Raw genomic sequence first — 26,189 nt, 5'->3', positions numbered from 1 at the left:
AGGCATCTTGATGCCTTGCCTCCCCTCCCAACCTGGGTCACACCAGTAACAATCTCCACTCTCCTTCCACTACATGTAGTTCTGGGGATTCTCCCAACCTTTCGGAGCAGATTTGGGGAGGCATGGGGGAAGAGGGGGAGAGTCCTACTGCTATGGTGGGAAAGCTTGCACTGTTTTCTGTTAACGCAACAAGGAAGTTGAATATGACCCTTCTGTCCAATCAAGTGGCATGTCAATGTTATGAAATAAAAAATAATGTAAATCTGCTGCCTTCAAGTCGATTCCGACTTACGGTGACCCTATGAATAGGGTTTTCATGAGCCTGAGAGGCAGTGACTGGTCCAAGGTCATCCAGTGAGCTTCATGGCTATGTGGGGATTCAAACCCTGGTCTCCCAGGTTGTAGTCCAACACCTTAACCACTACACCACACTGGCTCTCAAGTTATGAAATAAAATCAATAAAATATGTATATCTTAAGTAGCTGACAGCAGGAACAGAGTAAGATAACTGATGTATCAGGAGTTCAGCAAGCAAAGGAAAACTATGAAGCGATATGGAGAAGAGTGTTGACAAATGGCAGGGCAAAAATGTTATATTTATGTTGGAAACCTAGCTGTGCGTCCGGAGGTGGAAGATAATGCCAAGAAGGCATGAGAACAATCTTACCTGCTAGCTCGTCTGAAGAAGCAGTCAAGTAAGATTTATGCTGTGTTGGAATAGCATCTCAACTCTTTGCTTAAAGTGTAATATCATGAGCCCAGGATGTGTGTGTTGAAGTGAAATTGTGCAAACATGAAAAAAAATCAACAGAAATCTTATCACCTATCTGGCCAGCTCAACAGCCCCTCCGTCGACCCACTGATGTGATTATTATGCCAAATGGTATTGTAGAATTGTTCGTTTTGATTTTTTTTGTTTTGTTTTTGTAATTTCTTCAGTATGTACATATGAATAAAGTAATGAAGTCTGAGCTTCACTTGGAAATAATCAAACATAAAATAAGAAAATGGTATATATTGAAATTGTTTATGAGTCAGAGGTCTGGTTTAGAGGGAAATGATGACAAACCCTCAAACCTGTAGTTTGTGAAAGGTGCTGCGAGGTCTCAGGAGGCTCAAAATTCTTCTCAGAAAGCTACAATTCCCGGAGTTCGCTTGGGAAGAGGGAGGGAGGGAGCTACTGTGCTGCTCCGCCCCCAAACCTATTTGGCCCCCTCCTGGCCCCCTTCCCTTCAGCACCGCCATCTTCGTTTGGGAACCTGAAGTGTCGCTGGGGCTCCAGCAGGCCAGGAGTGGCCAAAACTCCCATATACGTGCTGTGCACGTCTCCTCCTTTGGCGCCTGCTTGGAGAGAAAGGCAAAGAAGGGAATCCCCTTGTTTGGCATTCTAAGGGTTAAAACGATCTGAACTCGAATCCTAGAGAGGAAGGGGATTTGGGGAGGAGGAAGAAGCGGCCTCCTGAAGCGCAAAGCCCCTCCCCTCTGCAGCCGCTTCCTGCTTGGCTTCCCACGTGGGTGGGGGGCGAAGGAGCCTTTGTCTTTCCCGGGTGCTGCGTCCATCGGTGGCCCCTCCTGAAACCGGGTGAGCCCCCCCCCCCGCTTTGTGCATTTGGTTCAAGGGGTGTCCGAGGCCCGAAGGGGGAGGGTGTGGAGGGCACCTGTTCATCTGATCCCCCCACCCCGATCCGCCCTAACAACCAAATTGGGGAGTGGAGGCGGGGATTCGAGGCTGGTTTGGCAAGGCTCTATCGATCAATGGAAGTGAATCCTCCTTTGCACTTCTCTGGGCTAAGGCAAATCAAACACCCAAGAAAATTATAGAGTGTCTATGATACTCTAGTGCTTACGGCTAGTGCTTATGATCTATGTGGAATTTTTTAATGTTTAATTCTTTATTGGTCTTTCTTGTTACTTGTTATAGCTCAGTTAGTATTATTTTAAAAAGCCATTGATGTTGGTGACAGAAGGATTCGTTGCAGGGTCAACCAACAATGATTTCTTGAAGAAGATGTAATTTCATAGATGACACTCTAAAGTATGCATGGATGGCATCTTGTAGAACACAATCTCCCAGCTGCATGGAAGTATGATATGTGGTGCCCCAAATGCTCTTTTAGGATGGACATCACATTTCCTTATTTTCTTTCCTCTACATATTCACTATTTTGCTGTTATATATATATATGCCCTTGTCTGTACCATACATACAAAACAAGCTCTGAACTGGGTGAGAACCCTCTCCCTGCATACATGGATGTGTTAGGTCCAAACCAAACACGCGAGCTGTCTCTGTCTACCCCAGCTCACATCCACCCGGGAGGGGTGCGGGAGTTGAGTGCAAAAAGACCCACTACCAGAGATCAATTAAAAACGACACAGAAATCCTTTGCAAAGGGGTCCCACTACTTACAGCTCAAAGCCTTCAGAATGGGAACCTCATTTATTGATGTCTTAGGGTATATATAGTCTCTCCCCAGTATAAACACAAAAGGAGCTATTGCTTAGTGATTACAGCCTTAAGATATGTAGAAGGAGGTAAAGGGGTACAGGGGAAGGGCATAAGCGGAAACATTGAGATTATCTCTTAGATTCCATGTCTGCATATTTCGCATGTCCTTGAGATAAGCACTTTGCATGAACTGACAAAGAGAAGAGTAAAGGGGTGGCCCGGCTGCAACCGGGCGCCCCATGAGTAGGAGACAGACATGAAAATTACTACGCTTGCATATCAAAGGGTTTCACAAGTCAAGGTCTGTGGGGCAGCGGAACAACTTATAACATTTCTATGCAAGGCACATTTATAACAATAAACAAGGTCATAGGCATGGATGTGATATAAGAAACACATAATAGTGAAGTTTCCAGCTCAAACCGGCTTTTATTCTTCGAGCCACTGGAATGTAGGTAAGGGTCAGGTCGCCAGGAAATAAACCTTTCTTGATATCAAAAGTCAGTCACGGGTCACTTTGAATCTAATCTGGGCACTGTTCACATTTATATGGACAGGGTATAAAGCAAACTATAATGTTTAAGGCAATTCTTAAATTTCAACACAACAGTCCCCCCTTTCAGCCCTGAGAGAATAACTATTCACTCAGGTAGCTGCATTTTCCGTGTTTTGCTTCCCACAGTGGTCTCAGTGCCATTTCCATTAGGTCAGATTGAGGCTTTCGGGAAAATGAAGAAATCAGCCTATGCAGGCAGGCGGAAGCAAGCTGGATTAAATTTGGGATGGATTGTATACAGCAACAAACAGCTATTAATAATACTATAACTATTACAACATAAAACACAATCTTGCGTCAGTCTGCTCAACTCCCTTTTCAGTACATCGACCAAGGAACTGTCAAGTATGACTGGACCTTTTGATACTACTAGAATGGCCCGTTTGCTTGTTTTGGTCCCTAAAACTAAACTCAGAGACCTATAGACATTAACTGAATAACATTAGAAATACATTGCAAGTAACAACATCCAGTAATAATAATAAAAAAACTATTACTATAATCACATAAAACAATATCTTCTGCCAGCTAGACCAAAATTCACAGAGCCACCAAGGGCCAGCAGGCATTTGGCGACCCGTTAAGCCCAATAGGAAAAGAATAAGTCAGTGACCAAAGGAAAATCAAATGCAACAAATGCTACCATCTCAACAGTAATATTACCTTACCCACTGTTTTATGTCCCATTCTTCAAAGTCCAATTGCCATTTTCAAGTGGGTATATCACATGTATTGGTCACACAGACCTCACCTCTTACTAAACCGCTTATCACCAAGCCCTCCTCTACCTCCTTTAAGCTGTAGCAGGAAGCAAAGGAGACTGTACTCCTTAAGTAACAAAGGGGACTCCCACTTATCCATGTGGTGAAGTGTGTGTTCCTTGTTTTGGTTGTCCCTGTCTCCTGTAAAGTCCAGGCCAGTGGGGGGGTCTCAATATAAGAAGACCCCCTATGTCTGTATATATTTTCCGATATGTGTGCTTCTAGTCAAGAAAAAAAAGAAAACTAATGCTATTTCTAACGAGCAATGGGATTCCCTGTGGATGGGGGTGTATCCGCCAAGGATTAAGATAACATTTATGCGACAGCGTTTAACTCTGCCCTTGTTTTTCTATGCACAAAACCTCTGGAACGCATTACCAGCCGTGGGGGTATGTGTGAGTTGGGGTGGAAGTTATAGCTCTTGGCTTTTGCACCTCCTAGATTCCACTTGAACCAAAACGGGGTTAGCCAAACCGTACCACTCCCTCCTTTTATGTGAAAGGCAGATGTACACAGATGACCTTTCACATATTAGCAAGCACCGTTCTGCCCCCTGGCTCCAATACTGACTTCCAGGGTGTGACTGTGCCATATGAGATGGATACACATTACAAGGGCTAATTAGACAAAGATCAGAATTCAAAATCACCACAGTGGGGTGCATTATAAGGGTTAAACCTTCTTTGGCATCCTTATCCCAGCCAAACAGGGAATTCCAAATACATCCATGTTCCTATATCTGTGAGTGCTTATCTATAATGTAAATGACTGTATGGCAATCATGTGCTATCTAGAGTGTACTTGCTCCCCCATTTGTTTAACTGCTTCTAATTGTTTCTGTACATAGGATGAGAAAGTAGTGTCTGAAGATCGGCTAGGTCATAACCTAATGTGATGGGTTTGAGGTGTTGAAACAAATCTGGATTAACTAATATTCTCTGGATGATCCATACAGGGACTTTAAATGGAAAATCACATCCTACCATTTCCTTAATACCACAAAGGCATCTATTGAAATGTTAGCATAGGTTGTGTATAGTACTTATCAATAACATCATAATCACAAAATGTTCTAAGGCACATGCACCCATGTCCAGAATATACAATAGTTGAACTTAATTCATTTCTTAGCATGAAAAAGCCATAAGATACATTAATCATTTTGAGAGAAAAGCAATCTTGATGGAATTCCAAACTATCATCTTCCTAGATTCTTATGGTGTTGACATCCATTCACATTAATTGTTACCTATTCCTAGCCATTGTAATGACAGAGTGAGAAAGTAAACAAATGGGTCAAAACTTCACATTGATGAACCTCACATCTGAAGTAGCCAAATTCAGTAAACCCCTATTACAGAATCACTCAGAAGGATTTGAAAAGTAAAAACATCTAAAGAACAAAACAGCCATAACATATAAATTATGAAAGGAAAACAATAACAACAACACATTCTTAAAGGACAATGCATAAATTATGAAAGGAAAACAATAACAACAACACATTCTTAAAGGACAATGCATAAACAGTTACATTCAATATTACAATGGAAATATTACAAATAAAACAAGTAAATAAAACAAATAAACACACTGTGGGATGGCTTGCACAAAGTTCATCCTGTTCCTGTTCATGTTCAGTTACAGCTTCCACTGAACATGTGTGTCTTTTGCTGATGCTAGGCAGAGAAACTGGAATAATGAAAGAATCTTCATTCCCCCCCCTCCCCCCGAGTGACTGTATGAAAAGATTGCAAACTTGCACAAGGTGCCCGTTTCAGGTTGCTGGCCAAAATAGGCCCGAAAATAGTTCTGTGGTTAGGTAGAATGAAGCAGGCCTCTATGCTGTTATTGCAGCAATACAGGAAAATAGCATGCCAGTTGCATATCGTGTTCTGGTCCTGGAGCAATTCAAAGATCGAGTCCAAAATGTCTCAAAATAAAAATCTTCTGTGATACACACGCAAAAGGAAAATGTTCCTTGGGGAGAAAACACTTCAGTGTAGGAAAGAAAATATAAAAATAAAACATCCATGGCCACAGATGAGACTTCTGATCAAAGTGGACAAAACCAAAATATTGTTTTTGCAATAGACAGACAAAACACACAACAGTACAACATATTCTAAACTTCTGAGTTTCCCCATCCTCTGGCTATGTAGAGCCTTGCTCATGAAAAGAAGCCACGGCAAGCAGAGAAAAAGGATTTATACCTCTTGCTATGAATGCAAAACAAAGAGATGTTAGTGGCACAAATAGATTAAGTTCTGTTCCAAATCAGCAGGGAGTTCCAATGGTGCTCATCCTGTATGTAGAGCAGTTGCTCTAAGTGCCTGTCAAGGAATAAATGCACTAACATGCGTTAGAATTGTGAACATCATTTTAAAAGAAAAAAGTTCATTAGTAATAGTGTGATTTATATGCACAAGGTATGACAATGAGGAAAGCATTTTCCTGTTGAAAGTCCTGGTCCATCTTCAGTCAAAGAGCAACTGGGGATGAGTTTCTGTTTTGGAAGCAAAGTAATATTGATTCCCAATGTGAATTCTAATATGAGGTAGACAATTACTGTGGCTGGAAACTCTGCATTTTGGTCCCCTTTTGATAATGAATTTACCTAGTCACAAGAGGGCATCACATTAGGTTTAAACAGCAAGGTGGCCTCAGTTTTGCCTATCTAGAAAATGGGCAAATCATACATTTCACAGACAAATTTAAACAATTACCTGGGATCGAGTACCTCAAGAAGAGGTTTTATTTTCCTTATGGAAGAAAGAACCTTCAAGAAGTTTTGTTGTTGACTTCCAAATATATATATATATATATTTACCCAAGTTCAAAAGTTTAAACAGGTATAGGTTCTAATCCACAATCTAATCCACAATCTAGCAACAATGATGAAGAGAAAAAAAACCCACATACAACATTTTGTTATTTCCTGTCATTTTTCCCTTTTCCTGTCATTTTTCCCTTTTCTTATTACCATCAATAAATATTTCTCAAACTATCCTTCCTCTACCATCAAAATAACTTATTTCCTAGAATCCTTCATTTTACTTACAACCTTTCTAATTCATGGGTATCTTTTCCCTGTCAAAGTGTATGGGGGGAGGAAAACATTTCTACCCACAAGGCACTACATACAAATTTAGTTGGCACTTACAATTGCCTCCCTTTATATACAGGTAAATGGGTAGAGTAGTTTCAAAAGTAATTTTGTTATTTTTGCCCCTTTGGCCACTGACAGAAAAACTAACTGTGCCAGGCTTTTATCTACAAGCAACAGCCAAAGGTTCAGGTCTAATCTAAACAAAAGGAACTCTAGTATCTTCTCCTGATTTCAAGATGTATGCTTAATACGTTTGTGCTAGATCTAGAGAACAAGGGGGGGGGGAACCAATCTCTTTCCCTTTTCTGTAATTCTGGCTCAACATGCAGTAACAAAACAAACAAACAAAAAACAGAACCACGTCAAAAGAAACGTAACATTTACAAGATAAGAAATAACTGACAAATAATGAAAAGCAAAACTTATTCTAGACAAATATCCCCCCCTCTGTGAACATCTGCTATTGGGATTAATGTCAAACGGCAAGGGCTGAAATAAGAAATTATATTTAATAAGTTACAATCACATAACAGACAGCACAATAATTAGGAAAACACAGCCAATCCGTCTTTATATAAAACATAGTAAACCATAGGGATCACGTTAGACTTAAAGCATAAAACTGCTGCAGAGAAAACAATCATCCCACTGTTTAAACAGACTGGAGAAAACAATTTTAAGAAACTTGAAAAGGAAGGGAGCTCCAAAGAAATAAAACGTTCCTCAATGGCAAGGACTGAGATAAGGAGGATATAAAACATTACATCAGGAAGGAAGATGCACACAAGTAATTTGTAGCAAGCAAGACAGACAAACACAAAAAAAACCTTAATAATCTAAATTCATATCAAATAACGAGGAAGGGAAGAAGGAGTTAACCCAGTACAGGACCAAAAGAAAAAGAAACCCTGACATTCTAAAAGGAATCGCTTAGTTCAAATCCTATACTTTCTTTAAAAAAAATGCTAAGAACTACTAAGAGAACAGGTGGGCAGCGCAGCTGATCCAAGCAGTTAAAAGAGGAAAAGGTAAAATCAGCATGATTTATGAACGACAGTATTGGAAGGAAAGTTCCCTTGAAAGCAAACCCACAGAAAAACTTTCATACATAAACTCAAAAAAAGCTATACGCATACACCCTCTCACTTGGGTACCCAACTCATACACATTTCTTTTATGCAAATCCTTCGTATTACCATTCTTACGTTCTTACTTCCCGGGAAAACACAAGCCTTACACACCTAGGAGTCTGACCCGTCCCTGGGCGTCCAGGTACGGCTGGTCTCGCACAATCAATGGCGTTTCCTTAGTCAATAACCGTTTCTCTTTTTCTCTTTTTCTCCTTTTTCGCAAGCGCGTGACCGTTCCCCCTGAGGGCCCCTCTCCTGGATCCTTCTCTTCCGTCTCAGCACTTGAATCGGAAGAGACTTGTTTCCGCGCCGGCCGAGGAGCCCCGCCTTCGGGGCTGGAAGGCGGCGCCGGCACGGAAGGCATAATAGAACGACTTAAAATCATTCTTCTATCTGAGTCATCCTCAGAAAAATAACTTGGGGGGGGGCCTCACCGGTCGAAGATCTGTCTTTCAGCATTGTAAAAACCCTTCAATCTCTGCACTCCCATCTGCCATAGGAGCCAGAAATGCAATTAATCTGAATGTTTTACCTCAATCCGCTCCCCTACTCCTCTTAAAGGAACGGGTTTAAAGGAGCCACTCTTTGGCTACCGTTCACCGGGTGCCAATACTGCAGTTACCCGCGGTCTCGCTACCGCACAGAGCTCAATCATCCTTTTCTTTTTCAAGCCTTTCTTGTGCACAGGCAATTCCTTGTCTTAACTCCCAAAGGGGTGTCCTTTACCGGCATACTCCCTTTGTTTCCCATGACGTCTGGTAGAGGCTTCCTCAACTGTGCTTTATCCCTGCACTGTCAATCAACCCGCTTTGCTTGACAACCGAGAAAACTCTCTCGTGGCGCCTGTTGTCAAAATAAAGGGGTGCAATGGCAATACAGGGGTCCGCACAAGGGATCCCGGACAGGCCCCCAAATTGTTAGGTCCAAACCAAACACGCGAGCTGTCTCTGTCTACCCCAGCTCACATCCACCCGGGAGGGGTGCGGGAGTTGAGTGCAAAAAGACCCACTACCAGAGATCAATTAAAAACGACACAGAAATCCTTTGCAAAGGGGTCCCACTACTTACAGCTCAAAGCCTTCAGAATGGGAACCTCATTTATTGATGTCTTAGGGTATATATAGTCTCTCCCCAGTATAAACACAAAAGGAGCTATTGCTTAGTGATTACAGCCTTAAGATATGTAGAAGGAGGTAAAGGGGTACAGGGGAAGGGCATAAGCGGAAACATTGAGATTATCTCTTAGATTCCATGTCTGCATATTTCGCATGTCCTTGAGATAAGCACTTTGCATGAACTGACAAAGAGAAGAGTAAAGGGGTGGCCCGGCTGCAACCGGGCGCCCCATGAGTAGGAGACAGACATGAAAATTACTACGCTTGCATATCAAAGGGTTTCACAAGTCAAGGTCTGTGGGGCAGCGGAACAACTTATAACATTTCTATGCAAGGCACATTTATAACAATAAACAAGGTCATAGGCATGGATGTGATATAAGAAACACATAATAGTGAAGTTTCCAGCTCAAACCGGCTTTTATTCTTCGAGCCACTGGAATGTAGGTAAGGGTCAGGTCGCCAGGAAATAAACCTTTCTTGATATCAAAAGTCAGTCAGGGGTCACTTTGAATCTAATCTGGCACTGTTCACATTTATATGGACAGGGTATAAAGCAAACTATAATGTTTAAGGCAATTCTTAAATTTCAACACAACAGATGTATGATTTGTAGTGCCCTAAGTATGTTTTGGGGTGGGAACCCGCAGTTCCTTATATATGTTCTGCATTGCTTGTTGTGCATATATGCCCATATCCATTCCGTGTGTCCACAGGAAAATCCATGCCAGGCAGGAGGCAGTGACATCTCATCGGGGACACTGTCCCCTTTGCTCAGGTGAACGATGTTTCATGACCCACAGCTGATTTTGGAGAGGTCACCCCAAATTACATATTTTTCTCTACTTTTCATTCTCTTAGTTCTGAACAGATGAACTTATGAGTGCCCTGCACCCAGCAGAAATTATGAGCCAGGTGGGAAGTACTGGCATCTTGTAGATGACACCCTTCCCCTTCCTGGAATGTATGATTTGTCCTGGCACAGTGCAGATTTTTGGGTGGGCACCCCCAGTTTCTTACTGTTTTCTGCATGTTTTTGTCTCTTTGGGTTGTGCATAGATGCACTTATCGATGCCAAGCACCCGGCAGAAGCTCTTGGTCAGGCTGTAAGCACTGGAGTATCATAGGGGACACCCTATCGTTTTTGGGAGAGTATGATTTGTCCTGGCCCAGAGCAAATCTTAGGGTGGGCACCTCCAATTATTTATTGTTTTTCTGCATGTTTTTGTCTATTTTGGGTGTGCATAGATGCCCTTATCCATGCCCTGTGCTCAGCAGATGCTCTGCGGGAAGCACCTGCATCTCACAGAGTGCACCTTCCCCTTTCCTGGGGTGTATGATTTGTCTTGGCCCAGAGCAGATTTTGGAGTGGGTACCCTCAATTACTTAGACATCATTATGCATTTATGAGCATTTCGGAAGCCTGATAATTTTGATGCGATAAATTTGTTGTTATTCTTGACGGGGAGAGTCCCCAGATCACATAAATATGATACGGGGTACCCCAACATATATTTTGGGTTTCAGAGACACGTTAACTTTGCTTTAGAGTTGCTGTAGGTGTGAACCTTTCTTGTTTTTTAGTGTTTTGAACTTTCAAGCAAATAAGGAACTGGGAACTAGGAACCAACATCAGCATTGTGTCTTAAAAACCATAGATGACAGCAGTAGAGAGATGTGTGTATTTTTCTCTGGTGGATGAGTCTGTGTCATAGGATATGGGCAAAGAAAGGAACGGGGGGAAATGACAGACAAGTTCCTGGTCTGATCAGTGAAATATTGGGGCAGGCATTTTGCGAATAAGCAATGTGAGAGTAACATGAATAGCTGTGCAAGCTATAGAACCTCCCTAGTTAGAAGCAGTATACCAGACCATAGATGCAGGGAAGAAGTCCTTTATGTGACATAATCGAAAATATGACAAATGAAAAGTAAAGGTAAGTTTCCTTCAGGAATGTAGGTCTTCTGCGTATGTGGCTTTAATGGATTAATAAACCATCTACAACTGAGACAATACATCAGCTGAGATATCTTTAGCTGAGTGACAGCCTTAATTTAAACCAACTTCAGTTTGGTGTACTAGAAGGCCAAGAGAGGAACTTTGCACGGAAGGGCAGGAATGGTAACTGACAGACCATCAGGACAGATGCTGCATCTTCTGATCCTCCAACAGGCTGAAGCCTGTAAGTGTCTGCACTCCTCCCTGTGACGTCCTTCCCTGGTTCTCCCTGTCAGGTTTCCACCTGCTTGTGGCTACTGCCTTTCACTAGGCACCACCAGGGACACCACCAGTCAGGACCGTCCTTTATATGGTTTCTCACTCCGGTCTTGCACAGATCTCACTAGATCCCACTGCTAGGCAGCACCACCAGTCACTTCCTGTAACCAATACTCCCAGAGACCTTGCCTCAGTCTCTCTATAGCTTGTTACTTTGTGACTGTGTGCCTATGCTGTTCCCAACCCCTTTGTATCTTTATATATAAAGCATACAACTCTGGGTTGCTCTGGATACTTGACTTGTTACAATATCTCCCTTCACGCTGCCACCATTAGATACAGTTTCTGTTCAGCCTTGGTAATTACCTTGCCCTCCCTTCTGGTCTGTATCCCCCAGCCAAGGATCAGGCCTTTGGTAAACCAAATACGTATTTATTTACAAACAACAGGAAATAACAAGATTACTTTAGGAATGTTTAACAAGCATACGGTTTCATATATGGTCACTCTTTATGTTTCTGTTCATATATATACTCTTTAAATATCAGCCAAATACAGTCCAAACTTCCCTCAGAACTCTGCCAACCAACCCTCACCAGACGACCTCACTCCAACCAACTCAACAACTTCTTCCCCCCCATCACTCACAAACCTCCATTTATACCTTCAGCCAGCCAGCCACTCAACCAATCATCATCCAGCATACTTCAGCTTCTCACCCATGTACTCCCCCTTTCTCTCAATTACCATACATCACCTAATAGACCCACACTTACCATATTTACAGGTTTAACCTACAGGAACATCACACTCCCACCACCCCATTTCTAGTTTCTCTTTCAGTAACACAATTCACCAGTCTTTTCTTCTGGGAGAAGACCTGATTACTAGCCAAACTCATCCGCACTCATTCAGGGAATGTTTTCCTGTCCCGACAGTGTAAATTGAACAATGTTTTGGCTTTTCAGGACTTTGTAGCACCCAAGAAGATCCTTTTGCTATGTTGGAGGCTTCATTGAAACACAGTTCAAAGATGGAAGAGGGAGACTCAGCTGTCCCTGAAGAAAGAAGAGGCCTCAATACCATCAAGACTTGGAGCAGTGGGGAATTCTGGGAAAGCACCATGCAGAAGATCCAGTGCGAAGAGAACACACTCAGCTCAGATCTGCACTGCCAGCGTTTCAGGGATTTCTGCTACCTGGAGGCGGAGGGGCCCCGAGAGGTTTGCAGCCGACTCCATAGTCTCTGTCATGAGTGGCTAAAGCCCGAGCAGCACACAAAAAATCAGATCCTGGACTTGGTGATCCTGGAGCAGTTCCTGGCTGTCCTTCCCCCAAAGATGGCGAGCTGGGTGAGGGAATGTGGAACAGAAACCAGTTCCCAGGCAGTGGCCCTGGCCGAAGGTTTCCTCCTGAGCCAGGCAGAGGACAACAAGGTGAGAGGGTTGTATCTGGATCATGGATATCCAACGTGGTGCCCTCCAGATGTTGTTGAACGAAAACTCCCACATCCCAGCAAATGTGAGGGGGGGACACAAGTTGGCTACCTCAGATCTCGATAGTTCAAAGGGGTTCTGACTGTGAGAGATGATGTGCCAAAGGTGGTTGTGAGGATAACATTGGGAGGTGGAGAACCATGTTTGTATGCCACTTTCAACTCCTTGGAGGAAAAGGGGGATATAAATTTAAGAAATAAGTAAATAGATTTATTTATTCATTTTCCAACTTTCTCTGGCAATCCTCCATCCAGGGATATCCAGCGTCGTTTCAGGCAAAGGGTCTGTTCGCAGAATTGGGCACTGATTTCCCTGAGGCAGAGAGCACTCCATCGAACACCAGACGGAGACTGCTAGGTAAGGATTGATGGTGTGTGTCTCCCTTGGGTCTCTCTGTGTAGATTTGGAAATAAATATATGGATTCCTGAATCTTTTGAGGGGAGACAGAGCTCAAAAATGGGAACGTAGGAAGCTGCCTTTCACCAAGTCAGACCAATGGTCCATCTAGCTCAGTGCTGTCTGCACTGACTGGCAGCAGTTTTCCAGGATTTCAGGCAGGGTTCTCTTGGCGCTCTGACTGTTTCTATATGTTCTAAAAGTTTTCAAAAGTGTTTATGTGGTTTTTATTGTTTTTAAGTGTTTAAACATGCTTTTATTGTATTATAATGTGCATTGCTTTAACATTTTGACGTTTGCTGCTCTGGGTTCCTTTGGAAGGAAGCAGGGGAGAGAAATTTAGCAAACAAATAAAATAAAATATTTGGGCTCTTGGTCAGATATCACAGTGCTGTTTCCCACGGATCAAGTTGTAAAATGCCAGGGATTGAACCTGGGACCTACTGCATGCAAAGCTATGGCCTGAGGGGGACACATCGAGCTTCTTTACCAGTGGGCTGATGGCCCAGCACCACACACAGCCTGTTTGTAACCTGCTGTTTTTGAAAGTCTTGTATATGAGAAAACTTGTATTTCAAAAAAAGATTTTTTTTAATTGCCCGTGCACACAGCTAAACAAATACCTGTTCATATCCCTCGATGGAATGAAAACACTAATTAAATGGCAGTAGTAAAGAGTGCCAATGTGCACTCCCTGCGAATTCAAGCCTGCTCATGTGTATGGATAGGAGGGATATAGCTGCCACTTCAGCCCTTGGTGCAGCTTACAGGTGTGGGCCGCTACAAATCGAGGTGAACGGAAATGCTCTGAGAAGTGTGTCAAATCTTGGACATGATCTGAGGGGAAAAAGAGCCCTGTGTGTGTCAAACCTCAGTGTGTACACAGTCTCTGGCAGATAAACCCCTCCTTGGCCAGATCTGTTCCCTGCTTGCAGGCAAAGATGTCTTCGTTACTGTCCACGGAGCAAAATTTTCCTCTAGCAGCTAAGAAAATATGAGCGCGGTTCCAAAAAAGTAGCGGTATGTGGTATTTCTAAATATCTTTATACCTCATGGTAGGGAGGTAATGTGTGATTTATACTGAGGGAGGAGTATTGTTTTTCTTTTTTCTTCTGTGTATACATCTCGGCTGAATACGGCAATAATTGTGTGTTGTAACTAAATTCTGGTTGTCACTAGGTTTAACTAATGTTTTATTCTTTCACTCAAAATATAAAGACTTTTTCTGAAGGCCAGGTGTACTTAGACGTGCATCACTTAACCTCTGAGGCAAGCATGTGCCAATGGCTTCCCAACAACTTGTCTCTCACAGGTGATGGAAAGATGCCGGCAAGACCTACTCAAGCGCCACCTCTTTCCGATGGAGTAGAAGGAGCTGCTGCGGGACCGGATCGGGTAGGGCAGGGATGGGAAAACGTTTTCAGTCCGAGGGCCACATTGTCATCTAGGCAACCTTCCCAGGGCCACATGCCAGTGGTGGTTGGGGCGAGGTATCACAGTGGGTGAAGTATGTAAGGGTCTTGAGACGCTTATGCACAGCCCTCTTTATCCACCATCCAGGCAGACAAGACGGATGATCAGAGTTCAAGGGCATGTTCCAGCCAGCCTGGGTGCCTCTGTCCCCTCCTCCCTTTAACAATTATCTGACGAAGGTTTCATTAATTACTGAGAATAATGATCAATGTCACCTTAACTAATATTTTCGATGTAGGTAGTAAATAATCTTCTTTATAATCTTTTTCTTTCAGGGTCCAATATCCTTTGAGGAGGTGGCTGTGTATTTCACAGAAGAGGAGTGGGCCCTGCTGGATGCTGACCAGAGAGCTTTGCATAAGGGAGTCATGGAGGAGAATTGTGGGATGCTGACCTCTCTCGGTAAGGCTCCGTGTTTCAAAATTCATTATTTCATTATGTGATGAATCCCAATATCCTGATGGAGCAGCGATCTACTGCATTCTCTCTGAATACACATCCACCAGTTATGGCTTTCTAAAAATGGCCTAACTGGTGTGACTTGGGAGGTCTGGTGGAAGAAGGGGAGGTAAAAAGAGTCTGCTGGATCCATCCAGTGGCCCATCTAGTCCAGCATCCTGTTCTCAAAATGGCTAACCAGAAGTGGTCCTTGGAAACAGAAACTCCCTCATACAGCTGGACAGAAAGGGGTGCAGAACGGGAATCTTACTCTCCAGTGGGTGCCTATCATACTTTTTTGGAAGAAGGATGGATGCCTACCATGCCTTCTGCATGCAAATGACTTGCTGTGCCACTGAAGGGAATACCTGTGGTTGTTCAGTTTACCTGTACAAGCTTGTAGGCTAGGCTGAAAGAGAATTATTGGCCCAAGATCACCCAATGAGATTACCCTCTGACTGGGAGCCAAATCCAGTCCAAATCCCAACAGTCTATGGCACTTCAGTGAATGGACAACAGAGACAGTTAAACCTGAGGTAAGACCGGTCTCCCATCTAAGTCCTTTCAGTTCATCCTTATAGGAAGTGTTGAAGTTGTTTAATGCTTGAGGCTCCATTTCTTCCTCAGGATCTTATCAGTTTCTCTCTTCATTGCAGAAGGTGACAAACGGGAAACCAAGAATGGAGAATTACATGGGAAAGCGACATGGGAAAGAGAGAGATCTGAAAAGGGGGAAGAACATGGAATGAAAACCAAAGCAGAAGAGAAGTGGAGGAATAAATCCTCTGCCTCTTGGGGCAGTGACTACCATGAAATTGCAGTGCAAGAAAAAACAGATCAAAGAAACGAAAGAAGTGAATGTTTTAGTTACGGGAAAAGTCTAAATTCTAAAAGAAAATGCAAAACCTACTGCAAAAACCACAAAGGGGAGAAACCAACTCAGTGCTTAGAATGTGGAAAGAGCTTCAGTAGATATTCCTCTCTCACCAAGCATCAAAGAATTCATACTGGGGAGAAACCATATAAATGCTTGGAATGTGGAAAGAGCTTCAGTCAGAGCTCACATCTCAGTTCCCATACAAAAATTCATACAGGGGAGAAACCGTATAAATGCTTGGAGTGTGGAAAGAGTTTCCCGTACATTTCTAAACTTACTTCCCATCAAAGAATTCATACTGGGGACAAACCTTATAAATGTTTGGAGTGTGGAAAGTGCTTCAGTCAGAGCTCAAATCTCACTTCCCATGAAAGAATTCATACAGGGGAGAAACCATATAAATGCTTGGAATGTGGAAAGGACTTAAGCAGCAAGGGAGGTCTCACTTACCATCAAAGAATTCATACTGGGGAGAAACCATATCAGTGCTTGGAATGTGGAAAGAGCTTCATCTATAAGAACAGACTCATTTACCATCAAAGAATGCACACAGGGGAGAAACTATATAAATGCTTGGAATGTGGAAAGAGCTTCAGTGAGAGTTCACATCTCGCTTCCCATCAAAGAATTCACACAGGAGAGAAACCATATAAATGCTTGGAATGTGAAAAGAGCTTCAGTGAGAGTTCATCTCTCACTTCCCATCAGAGAATTCACACAGGGGAGAAACCGTATAAATGTTTTGAATGTGGAAAGAACTTTCATCAGAAGATACATCTCACTAATCATCAAAGAATTCACACAGGGGAGAAACCGTATAAATGTTTTGAATGTGGAAAGAACTTTAATCAGAAGATAAATCTCACTAAACATCAAAGAATTCACACTGGGGAGAAACCATACAAATGTTTGGAATGTGGAAAGAGCTTCAGTCAGAGCTCAATTCTCGCTACACATCATAAAATTCACACTGGGGAGAAACCATATAAATGTTTTGAATGTGGAAAGAAATTCAGTCAGAGCTCAATTCTCGCTTCACATCATAAAATTCACACCGGGGAGAAACCATATAAATGTCTGGAATGTGGAAAGAGCTTTGCTTACATTTCCAGACTTTACACCCATCAAAGAATTCATACTGGGGACAAACCATATAAATGCTTGGAATGTGGAAAGAGCTTCAGTCAGAGCTCACATCTCAGTTCCCATCAAAGAATTCACACTGGGGAGAAACCATATAAATGCTTGGAATGTGGAAAGGGCTTCAGAGATACTATTACCCTTTTTTCTCACAAAAGAATTCACAGTGGCGAGAAACCATATAAATGCTTGGAATGTGGAAAGAGCTTCATCTATAAGTGCACACTCATTTACCATGAAAGAATGCACACAGGGGAGAAACCATATAAATGTCTGGAATGTGGAAAAGGTTTTCCTTACATGTCTACCCTTTCTATGCATCAAAGAATTCATACTGGGGACAAACCTTATAAATGTTTGGAATGTGGAAACAGCTTCAGTAACAGGTCAAATCTCACCACTCATCAAAGAATTCATACAGGGGAGACACCGTATAAATGCTTGGAATGCGGAAAGAGCTTCAGAGACAATTCTACCCTTTCTTCTCACAAAAGAATTCACACTGGGGAGAAACCATATAAATGCCTGGAATGTGGAAATGACTTCCGCTGCAAGAAAACACTTACTTGCCATCAAAGAATTCACACTGGGGAGAAACCATTTAAATGCTCAGACTGTGGAAAGAGTTTCAGCAATAGGAAAAGCTGCATAATCCATCAAAGAATTCATACAGGGGAGAAACCATATAAGTGTTTGGAATGTGGAAAAGGCTTTAGAGACAATTCTACCCTTTTTTCTCACAAAAAAATTCACACAGGGGAGAAACCATATAAATGCTTGGAATGTGGAAAGAGCTTCATCTATAAGTATAAACTCATTTCCCATCAAAGAATGCACACAGGGGACAAACCGTATAAATGTTTGGAGTGTGGAAAGAGCTTCAGTCAGAGGTCAAAGCTCACTTCGCATCAAAAAATTCATACAGGCAAGAAACCATAAAAATGTTAGGAATGTGGAAAGTACTTCAGAGACAATTCTACCCTTTTTTCTCACAAAAAAATTCAAACGGGAGAAACCATATAAATGCGTGGAATTTGGAAATAGCTTCATCTATAAACACAGACTCCTTTCCCATCAAAGAATGCACACGGGAGAAATCGTATAAATGTTTGGAGTGTGGAAAGAGCTTCAGTCAGAGCTCACATCTCACTTCCCACCAGAGAATTCACATTGGGGAGGCACCATAAAAATGCTTGGAATGTGGAAAGGACTTCAGAGAAAGTTCTATCCTTTCTTCTCGCAAAAGAATTCACACTGGGGAGAAACTATATAATGCCTGGAATTTGGAAAGGACTTCAGCTGATGAATTTTTTTTACTTCCCATCAAAGAATTCACATGGATGAGAAACTATATAAATGCTTGGAATGTGGAAAGAGCTTCAGTCAGAGCTCAAATCTCACTTCCCATCAAAGAGTTCATACTGGGGAGAAACCGTACAAATGCTTGGAATGTGGAGAGGACTTCAGTTGCAAGAAATCTTTGTGTGTGTGTGTTATGTGCAGAAGAGTGTTGACAAATGGCAGGGCAAAAATGTTATATTTATGTTGGAAACCTAGCTGTGCATCCAAAGGGGGAAAATAATGCCAAGAAGGCATGAGAACAATCTTACCTGCTAGCTCGTCCGAAGAACAGTTATGTACGATTTACGCTGTGTTGGAATAGCATATCAACTCTTTGCTTAAAGTGTAATATCATGAGCCCAGGATGTGTGTGTTGAAGTGAAATTTTATAAACATGAAAAAAAATCAACACAAATCTATCACCTATCTGGCTGGCTCAACAGCCCTTACATCGACCCACTGATGTGATTATGTATAATGCCAAATGGTATTATTTGTTGTTATGTGCCTTCAAGTTGATTACGACTTATGGCGACCCTATGGATCAGCAACCTCCAATAGGATTTGTCATGAACCACCCTGTTCAGATCTTGTAAGTTCAGGTCTGTGGCTTCCTTTATGGAATCAGTCCATCTCTTCTTTGGCCTTCCTCTTTTTCTGCTCCCCTCTGTTTATCCCAGCATTATTGTCTTTTCTAGTGAAACATGTCTTCTCATTATGTGTCCAAAGTATGATAACCTCAGTTTCACAGGCCATGGTATGCGCAAAGCTCTCCTCCAGCACCACATTTCAAATGAGTTGATTTTTCTCTTATCCGCATTCTTCATTGTCCAACTTTCATATCTATACATAGAGATCGGGGATATCATGGTCTGAATGATCCTGACTTTAGTGTTTAGTGATACATCTTTGCATGGTTAAGGTGTTGGACTACTACATAAGAACATAAGAAGAGCCTGCTGGATCAGGCCAGTGGCCCATCTAGTCCAGCATCCTGTTCTCACAGTGGCCTACCAGGTGCCTGGGGGAAGCCCGCAAGCAGGAGCTGAGTGCAAGAACACTCTCCCCTCCTGAGGCTTCCGGCAACTGGTTTTCAGAAGCATGCTGCCTCTGACTAGGGTGGCAGAGCACAGCCATCACAGCTAGTAGCCATTGATAGCCCTGCCCTCCATGAATTTGTCTAATCTTCTTTTAAAGCCATCCAAGTGTTGGCCAGTAGTGCAATCTATGTGACTCACAGACAGAGGTTTGTTCGGAGGAGAATGAAACCTGCAATAAACGGGTTAAACAGAGCAAGAGGGGTTGCCAGGTTCCTCAAGGCCAGCAGGTGGTTGGCAAGGGCAACCTGGAAGATAAGAAGCTGCTCTCGCAGAAGCTCTGGTGTGGGGGAAAGTCGTTTGGAGTGAGAGAACTGTGTTTTGTATTTTGTCAGTAAAGACTCTTACAAGAAACTTGCCTGGCCTGGCTTATTCACTGGATCTATTCGACACCAGAATTTCTTACTTGTATGATATCTATACGCACGCACCGACACCAAGCTGGTGGCCATTACTGCATCTTGTGGGAGCAAATTCCATAGTTTAACTATGTGCTGAGTAAAGAAGTACTTCCTTTTGTCTGTCCTGAATCTTCCAACATTCAGCTTCTTTGAATGTCCACGAGTTCTAGTATTATGAGAGAGGGAGAAGAACTTTTCTCTATCCACTTGCTCAATGCCATGCATAATTTTATACACTTCTATCATGTCTCCTCTGACCCGCCTTTTCTCTAAACTAAAAAGCCCCAAATGCTGCAACCTTTCCTCGTAAGGGAGTCGCTCCATCCCCTTGATCATTCTGGTTGCCCTCTTCTGAACCTTTTCCAACTCTATAATATCCTTTTTGAGATGAGGCGACCAGAACTGTACGCAGTATTCCAAATGCGGCTGCACCATAGATTTATACAACGGCATTATGATATCGGCTGTTTTATTTTCAATACCTTTCCTACTACCTGGGAGACCAGGGTTTGAATCCCCACACAGCCATGAAACTCACTGGGTGACCAGGGGCCAGTCAGCCTCAGAGGAAGGCTTGGTAAACCACCTCTGAATACCGCTTACCATGAAAACCCTACTGATAGGGTCGCCATAAGTCGGAATTGACTTGAAGGCAGTACATTTACATTTATTTTTCTGGTTCTCTCATAGCTGTCCTCCCCAGTTCTAACCTTCTTCTGATTTCTTGACTATTGTCTCCATTTTGGTTAATCACTGTGCCAAGGTATTGATAATCCTTGATAAGTTCAATGTCCTCATTGTGAGCTTTAAAGGTGCATAAATCTTCTGTTGTCATTACTTTAGTCTTTTTGATGGTCAGCTGTAGTCCTGCTTTTGTGCTTTCCTCTTTAACTTTCATCAGCATTCATTTCAAATCATTACTGGTTTCTGCTAGTAGTATGGTGTCGTCTGCATATCTTAAATTACTGATGTTCCCCCAATTTTCACACCTCCTTCATCTTGGGCCAATCCCCCTTTCTGTATGATATGTTCTGCGTATAGATTAAACAAATAGGGTGATACAATACACCCTTGTCTCACACCCTTTCCAATTGGGAACCAATTGGTTTCTCCATGTTCTGTCTTTACCGTATTCTCTTGTCCAGAGTATAGGTTGTGCATCAGGACAATGAGATGCTGTGGCACCCCCATTTCTTTTAAAGCATTCTATAGCTTTTCGTGATCTACACAGTCAAAGGCTTTACTGTAATCTATAAAGCACAGGGTGATTTCCTTCTGAAATTCCTTGATCCGTTCCATTATCCAATGTATGTTTGTGATATGATCTCTGGTGCCTCTTCCCTTTCTAAATCCAGCTGGGATATCTGGCATTTCTCACTTCATATATGGTAAGAGCCTTTGTTGTAGAATCTTGAGCATTACTTTACTTGCATGGGATATTAAAGCAATAGCTCGATAATTACTGCATTCCCTGGGATCCCCTTTCTTTGGAATTTGGATGTATATTGAAAGCTTCCAGTCTGTGGGCCATTGTTTAGTTTTCCATATTTCTTGACAAAACGTTTTTCAAAATTTGTACGGATACAGTCTCAGTATTTATTTTATTTATTTATTTATTAAATTTATTAGTTGCCCATCTGGCTGGCTGTCCAGCCACTCTGGGCGACGTACAAAATAAAAACATACAAATACATTAAAACATTAAAAATCTCACCAATAATAATAAAACCTAACCCACCCCAAAAGCCTGCCTGAAGAGCCAGGTCTTCAAGGCCCGGCGGAAGCTCATCATAGAGGGGGCATGGCGGAGATCATTTGGGAGGGAATCCCACAAAGTGGGGGCCACAATTGAAAAAGCCCTCTCCCTAGTTCTCACCAGTCTAGCTGTTTTAACTGGTGGGACAGAGAGAAGGCCTTTTGAGGCTGATCTTGTTGAGCAGCATCCCTGTTGATGTTGGAGGCGCTCCTTCAGATAGACTGGGCCGAAACCGTATAGGGTTTTACAGGTCAGAACCAACACCTTGAATTGGACCCGGAAAACAACCAGTAACCAGTGCAACTCCTTCAGTACTGGAGTGATGTGATCTCGCCGGCGGCCGCCTTTAATCAGCCAAGCCACCGCATTCTGTACCAGTTGCAGCTTCCGGACCGTTTTCAAGGGTAACCCCATGTAGAGCGCATTACAGTAGTCTAGGCGAGAGGAGACCAGGGCATGTACCACAGATGGGAGCAGATGATTGGGAAGGTAGGGGCGCAGCCTCCGTATCAGATGGAGTTCATACAGTGCCGCCCGGCTCACAGCCGAGACCTGAGTCTTCATGGACAGCTGGGAGTCAAGAATGACCCCCAGGCTGCGGACTTGGTCTTTTAGGGGCAATTGTACCCCATTGAGCACCAGGTCAACATCCCCCAACCTTCCCTTGTCTCCCACAAACAGTACCTCGGTTTTGTCAGGGTTCATCTTATTCCTTCCCATCCAGCCACTCACCGGCTCCAGGCACTTGCATAGGGTTTCTACAGCCAACCTCGGTGAAGATTTGAATGAGAGATAGAGCTGCGTGTCATCAGCATACGGTGCCACTGCGGCCCAAATCTTCTGGTGATAGTCCCCAGCGGCTTTATATAGATGTTGAACAGCATCGGGGAGAGGATGGAGCCCTGTGGCACCCCACAAGTGAGAGGCCAAGGATCTGAAACCTCATCCCCCAATGCCACTCTCTGGTACCTACCAGAGAGGAAGGAACGGAACCACTGCAATACAGTGCCCCCCCATGCCTAATCTCTTCAGGTGGTCCAGGAGGATACCGTGGTCAACGGTATCAAAAGCCGCAGAGAGATTCAGGAGGACAAGGAAGATGCATTCGCCCCTATCCAACGCCCTCCTCATATCATCCACCAAGGCGACCAAGGCTGTTTCAGTCCCATGTCCAGGCCTGAAGCCTGATTGAAATGGATCCAGGTAATCCACTTCCTCCAAATGCACCTGCAACTGCTTCGCCACCACCCGCTCAACCGCCTTGCCCAGGAATGGCAGATTTGAGACTGGGCGAAAGTTGTTGAGATCTTGGGGATCCAAGGAGGGCTTCTTTAGCATTGGTTTTATTACTGCCTCCTTGAGAGCTGATGGCATTTCTCCCTCTTCCAGGGACGTATTTACCACCATCTTGATCCCCTCGCCTAGTCTGTCCTTGCAGCTCATAATGAGCCACGACAGGCAAGGGTCGAGTAAGCAAGTGATTGGCTTTAAGGTTAAAAGCACCTTGTCCACTTCATCAGAGGGAAGAAGCTGGAACCGATCCCACACCACTGGAACACCACTGGCCGCCTCTGGCTCGCTCACTGTGTCCACAGTGCACGGAATAGCACTCTTAATACGATCAATTTTCTCCATAAAGTGCTTTGCAAACTCATCACAGGAGGCCTTAGCATGTTCCATCGGTTCTGGGGCAACTGGACTGACCAAGCTCCGGACCACTTGGAACAGCCTCCTGCGACAGCACTCTGCGGATGCAATAGAGGCAGCATAAAAATCCTTTTTTGCTGCCCTCATCGCCACGTGGTAGGCTGCCGCAACCGCTCTAGCCTGTGTCCGATCGTCGTCAGAGTGAGATTTCCACCACTGGCGCTCTAGCCGTCTCACCTTCCGCCTGAGAGTTCGCAACCGTGAAGTATACCATGGTGCCGTCTGAGCTCTATTTAGGGGGAGAGGGCGTTTTGGAGCCACCCAGTCTAATGCCCTGGTGATTGCAGCATTCCACCCCTCCATGAGGGTCTCAACCGAGTGCCCATGTGCATGCTCCAAAGAATCCCCAAGCGCATTCAGGAATCCATCTGGATCCATCAGACGTCTGGGGTGGACCATCCTAATGGGTCCTCCACCCCCACGGAGGGTTTGTGCCACCAAGAAGTCCACCCTCACCAGTAGCTTGAAGCAACTCTATTGGTATGCCATTTATTCCTGGTGATTTGTTTCTTCCCAGTATTTTAAGAGTAGTTTTCACCTCACATTCTAAAATTTCTGGTTCTTCATCATACAGTTCCTCCATGAATGAATTTGTTATCCTGGCATCTCTTTTATAGTGTTTTTCAGTGTATTACTTGCATCTTCCTTTTATTTCATCTCGGTCAGTCAGTGTGTGAAGGGGAGTTTTGTAGTTCGTTGGATTGGGGGTCCTTGAGTAAATTTGAAGACAGAGGCTTGCAGGAAAAAGGTAGGCCTTTGCAGGAAAAAGGTAGGCCTTTACTGGATGACAAGTGTACACTTGGTATTCTCCCTCTGAGTGAGTGAAGAACTGCAGCATGGTACTGCATGCCTGGAGTTTTTATACACTTCAGGACAAAGAAATTAGCCTTAATGAATCAGGAGGCTATATATCAGTATTACATAAGCATTACAGTATTACATAGGCATTGTACTTCAGAGACAGTTCTCAACTTTCTTCCCACAAAAAAGTTCACACTGGGGAGAAACCATATATATGCTTGGAATGTGGAAAGGGCTTCAGTTGCAAGAAAACTTTATAACTTCCCATCAAAGAATTCACACAGGTGAATAACCATATAAATGCTTGGAATGTGGGAAGAACTTGAGCTGCAAGAAAGGTCCCACTTCCCACCGAAAAATTCATATAAGAGAGAAACTATTGAAAATTATTGGAGTGTTGAAAGAGCTTCAGAAGAAACAAGTATGTCATCATCCAAGAATTCACAAAGAGGAAAAACCAAATTAAAGTGTAGAGAAAACCTGTGAAAGACAGGAGGGGACTGAATACAATATAGATGAGAGATAGGGACGTGATTAATAGCTGTTCTGTTTCTTGATACTATATTGATTTGAATACCAGTAGCTGGAAACCTTTGGAGGGGAGAGTGATCTTGCACTCAGGTCCTGCTTGTGGGCTTTCCGGAGGCTTCTGGTTGACCAGATCTGGCAGGCCCTTCTTATGTTCTTACTTGTGTTCCTATTATATATCCAATGTGATTCATTTGTATTTTGTGATTTTTCTATTTTAATATAGTTTGATTCATTTGTTGTAATTATTATACTTTTATTGTGGTGTGTCCTTTAAATTAGGAAGTGTGGTTTTTATTTTTACATGCTTTGCTATTGTTGTGAGATGCTTTGACCTCATCTTGATTGTTGGAAAAGTAGCATACAAATATTAAATCACATGAAAAAGCTTCAGTAAGAAGATGCAGCTCACTTCTTAGTTCCCCTCTATTCAGCATTGGTTAGACCTCATCTTGAGTACTGCAGTTCTGGTCTCCGCACTTCAAGAAGGATGCGGACAAACTGGAACAGGTTCAGAGGAGGGCAAATAGGATTATCAGGGGACTGGAAACAAAGCTCTATGAGGAGAGACTGAAAGAACTGGGCATGGAGAAGGGAAGACTGAGGGGAGATATGATAGTACTCTTCAAGTACATGAAAGGTTGTCACACAGAGGAGGGCCAAGATCTCTTCTTGATCATCCCAGAGAGCAGGACACGGAATAATGGGCTCAAGTTGCAGGAAGCCAGATTTCAACTGGACATCAGGAAAAACTTCCTGTTAGAGCCATACGACAATGGAACCAATTACCTAGAGAGGTAGTGGGCTCTCCAACACTGGAGGCATTCAAGAGGCAGCTGGACAGCCATCTGTTGGGAATGCTTTGATTTGGATTCCTGCATTGAGCAGGGGGTTGGTCCCTTCCAACTCTACTATGATTCTAGTCAAAGAATTCACAGTAGGGAGAATCCATATAAAGGCTTCAGAAATGTTTCAAATGCATCTGCAGGAGACCAATGAATTTTAGTTTTATGAAAGGTGTAAGAATAATACAGCCAAAGAGAAATCTACAGCATGTTTATATATAGATACTCATAATTGTGTTAGTAAAACAGAGGCTTTTATTTTATTAGCAAAACATTTTGGCTTCCGCCTTCATCAGCTGCTAACATACAAATCCTGTTACCAAGGTGGCAGTTATAGAGCTTTGAGGATGGAATGCTCAGAGGGGCTTCCTTTGCAGAAGAGAAGTGATGTTGTACTGTCTTCCAGGTGAAAGCCATGTGGTGTCAATGTGTCCAGAGAGCATATCCAAAAGTTTACCCTTCCAGTTAATGCTGCTGGATCTTTTGGCATCTCTAGATTTATTATAGAAACGTCCAACAGGCTGTGGCCCTCAACGTAAGACTGAGTAAAAGCA

General features: G+C 43.1%; 1 protein-coding gene across 1 annotated transcript; it reads left to right on the top strand.

The window, feature by feature from the left end:
• The first annotated feature begins 1,501 nt into the window (after positions 1–1,501).
• LOC133381409 (zinc finger protein 420-like) lies at positions 1,502–25,074 on the top strand. Its single transcript, XM_061620495.1, has 6 exons — positions 1,502–1,583; positions 12,308–12,774; positions 13,089–13,191; positions 14,544–14,626; positions 14,980–15,106; positions 15,799–25,074. Exons 2-6 carry the CDS (start codon positions 12,340–12,342, stop codon positions 18,096–18,098), a joined length of 3,048 nt encoding a protein of 1,015 aa, XP_061476479.1. The 5' UTR covers positions 1,502–1,583; positions 12,308–12,339; the 3' UTR covers positions 18,099–25,074.
• The last annotated feature ends 1,115 nt before the right edge of the window (positions 25,075–26,189 follow it).

The sequence above is a fragment of the Rhineura floridana genome, chromosome 3, assembly GCF_030035675.1.
Source record: "Rhineura floridana isolate rRhiFlo1 chromosome 3, rRhiFlo1.hap2, whole genome shotgun sequence".
NCBI classification, from domain to species: domain Eukaryota; kingdom Metazoa; phylum Chordata; class Lepidosauria; order Squamata; family Rhineuridae; genus Rhineura; species Rhineura floridana.
Note: the sequence above shows the minus strand (reverse complement) of the source record. Positions and strands in the feature narration are given on the sequence as shown.

Bases quoted from the DNA above. Each gene is read 5' to 3' on its own strand.
- LOC133381409 (XM_061620495.1), top strand. From the start codon at position 12,340: ATGTTGGAGGCTTCATTGAAACACAGTTCAAAGATGGAAGAGGGAGAC. The intron at 12,775-13,088 runs GTGAGAGGGTTG...TCCTCCATCCAG, and splicing joins GCCAGGCAGAGGACAACAAG to GGATATCCAGCGTCGTTTCA. The intron at 15,107-15,798 runs GTAAGGCTCCGT...TCTTCATTGCAG, and splicing joins TGGGATGCTGACCTCTCTCG to AAGGTGACAAACGGGAAACC.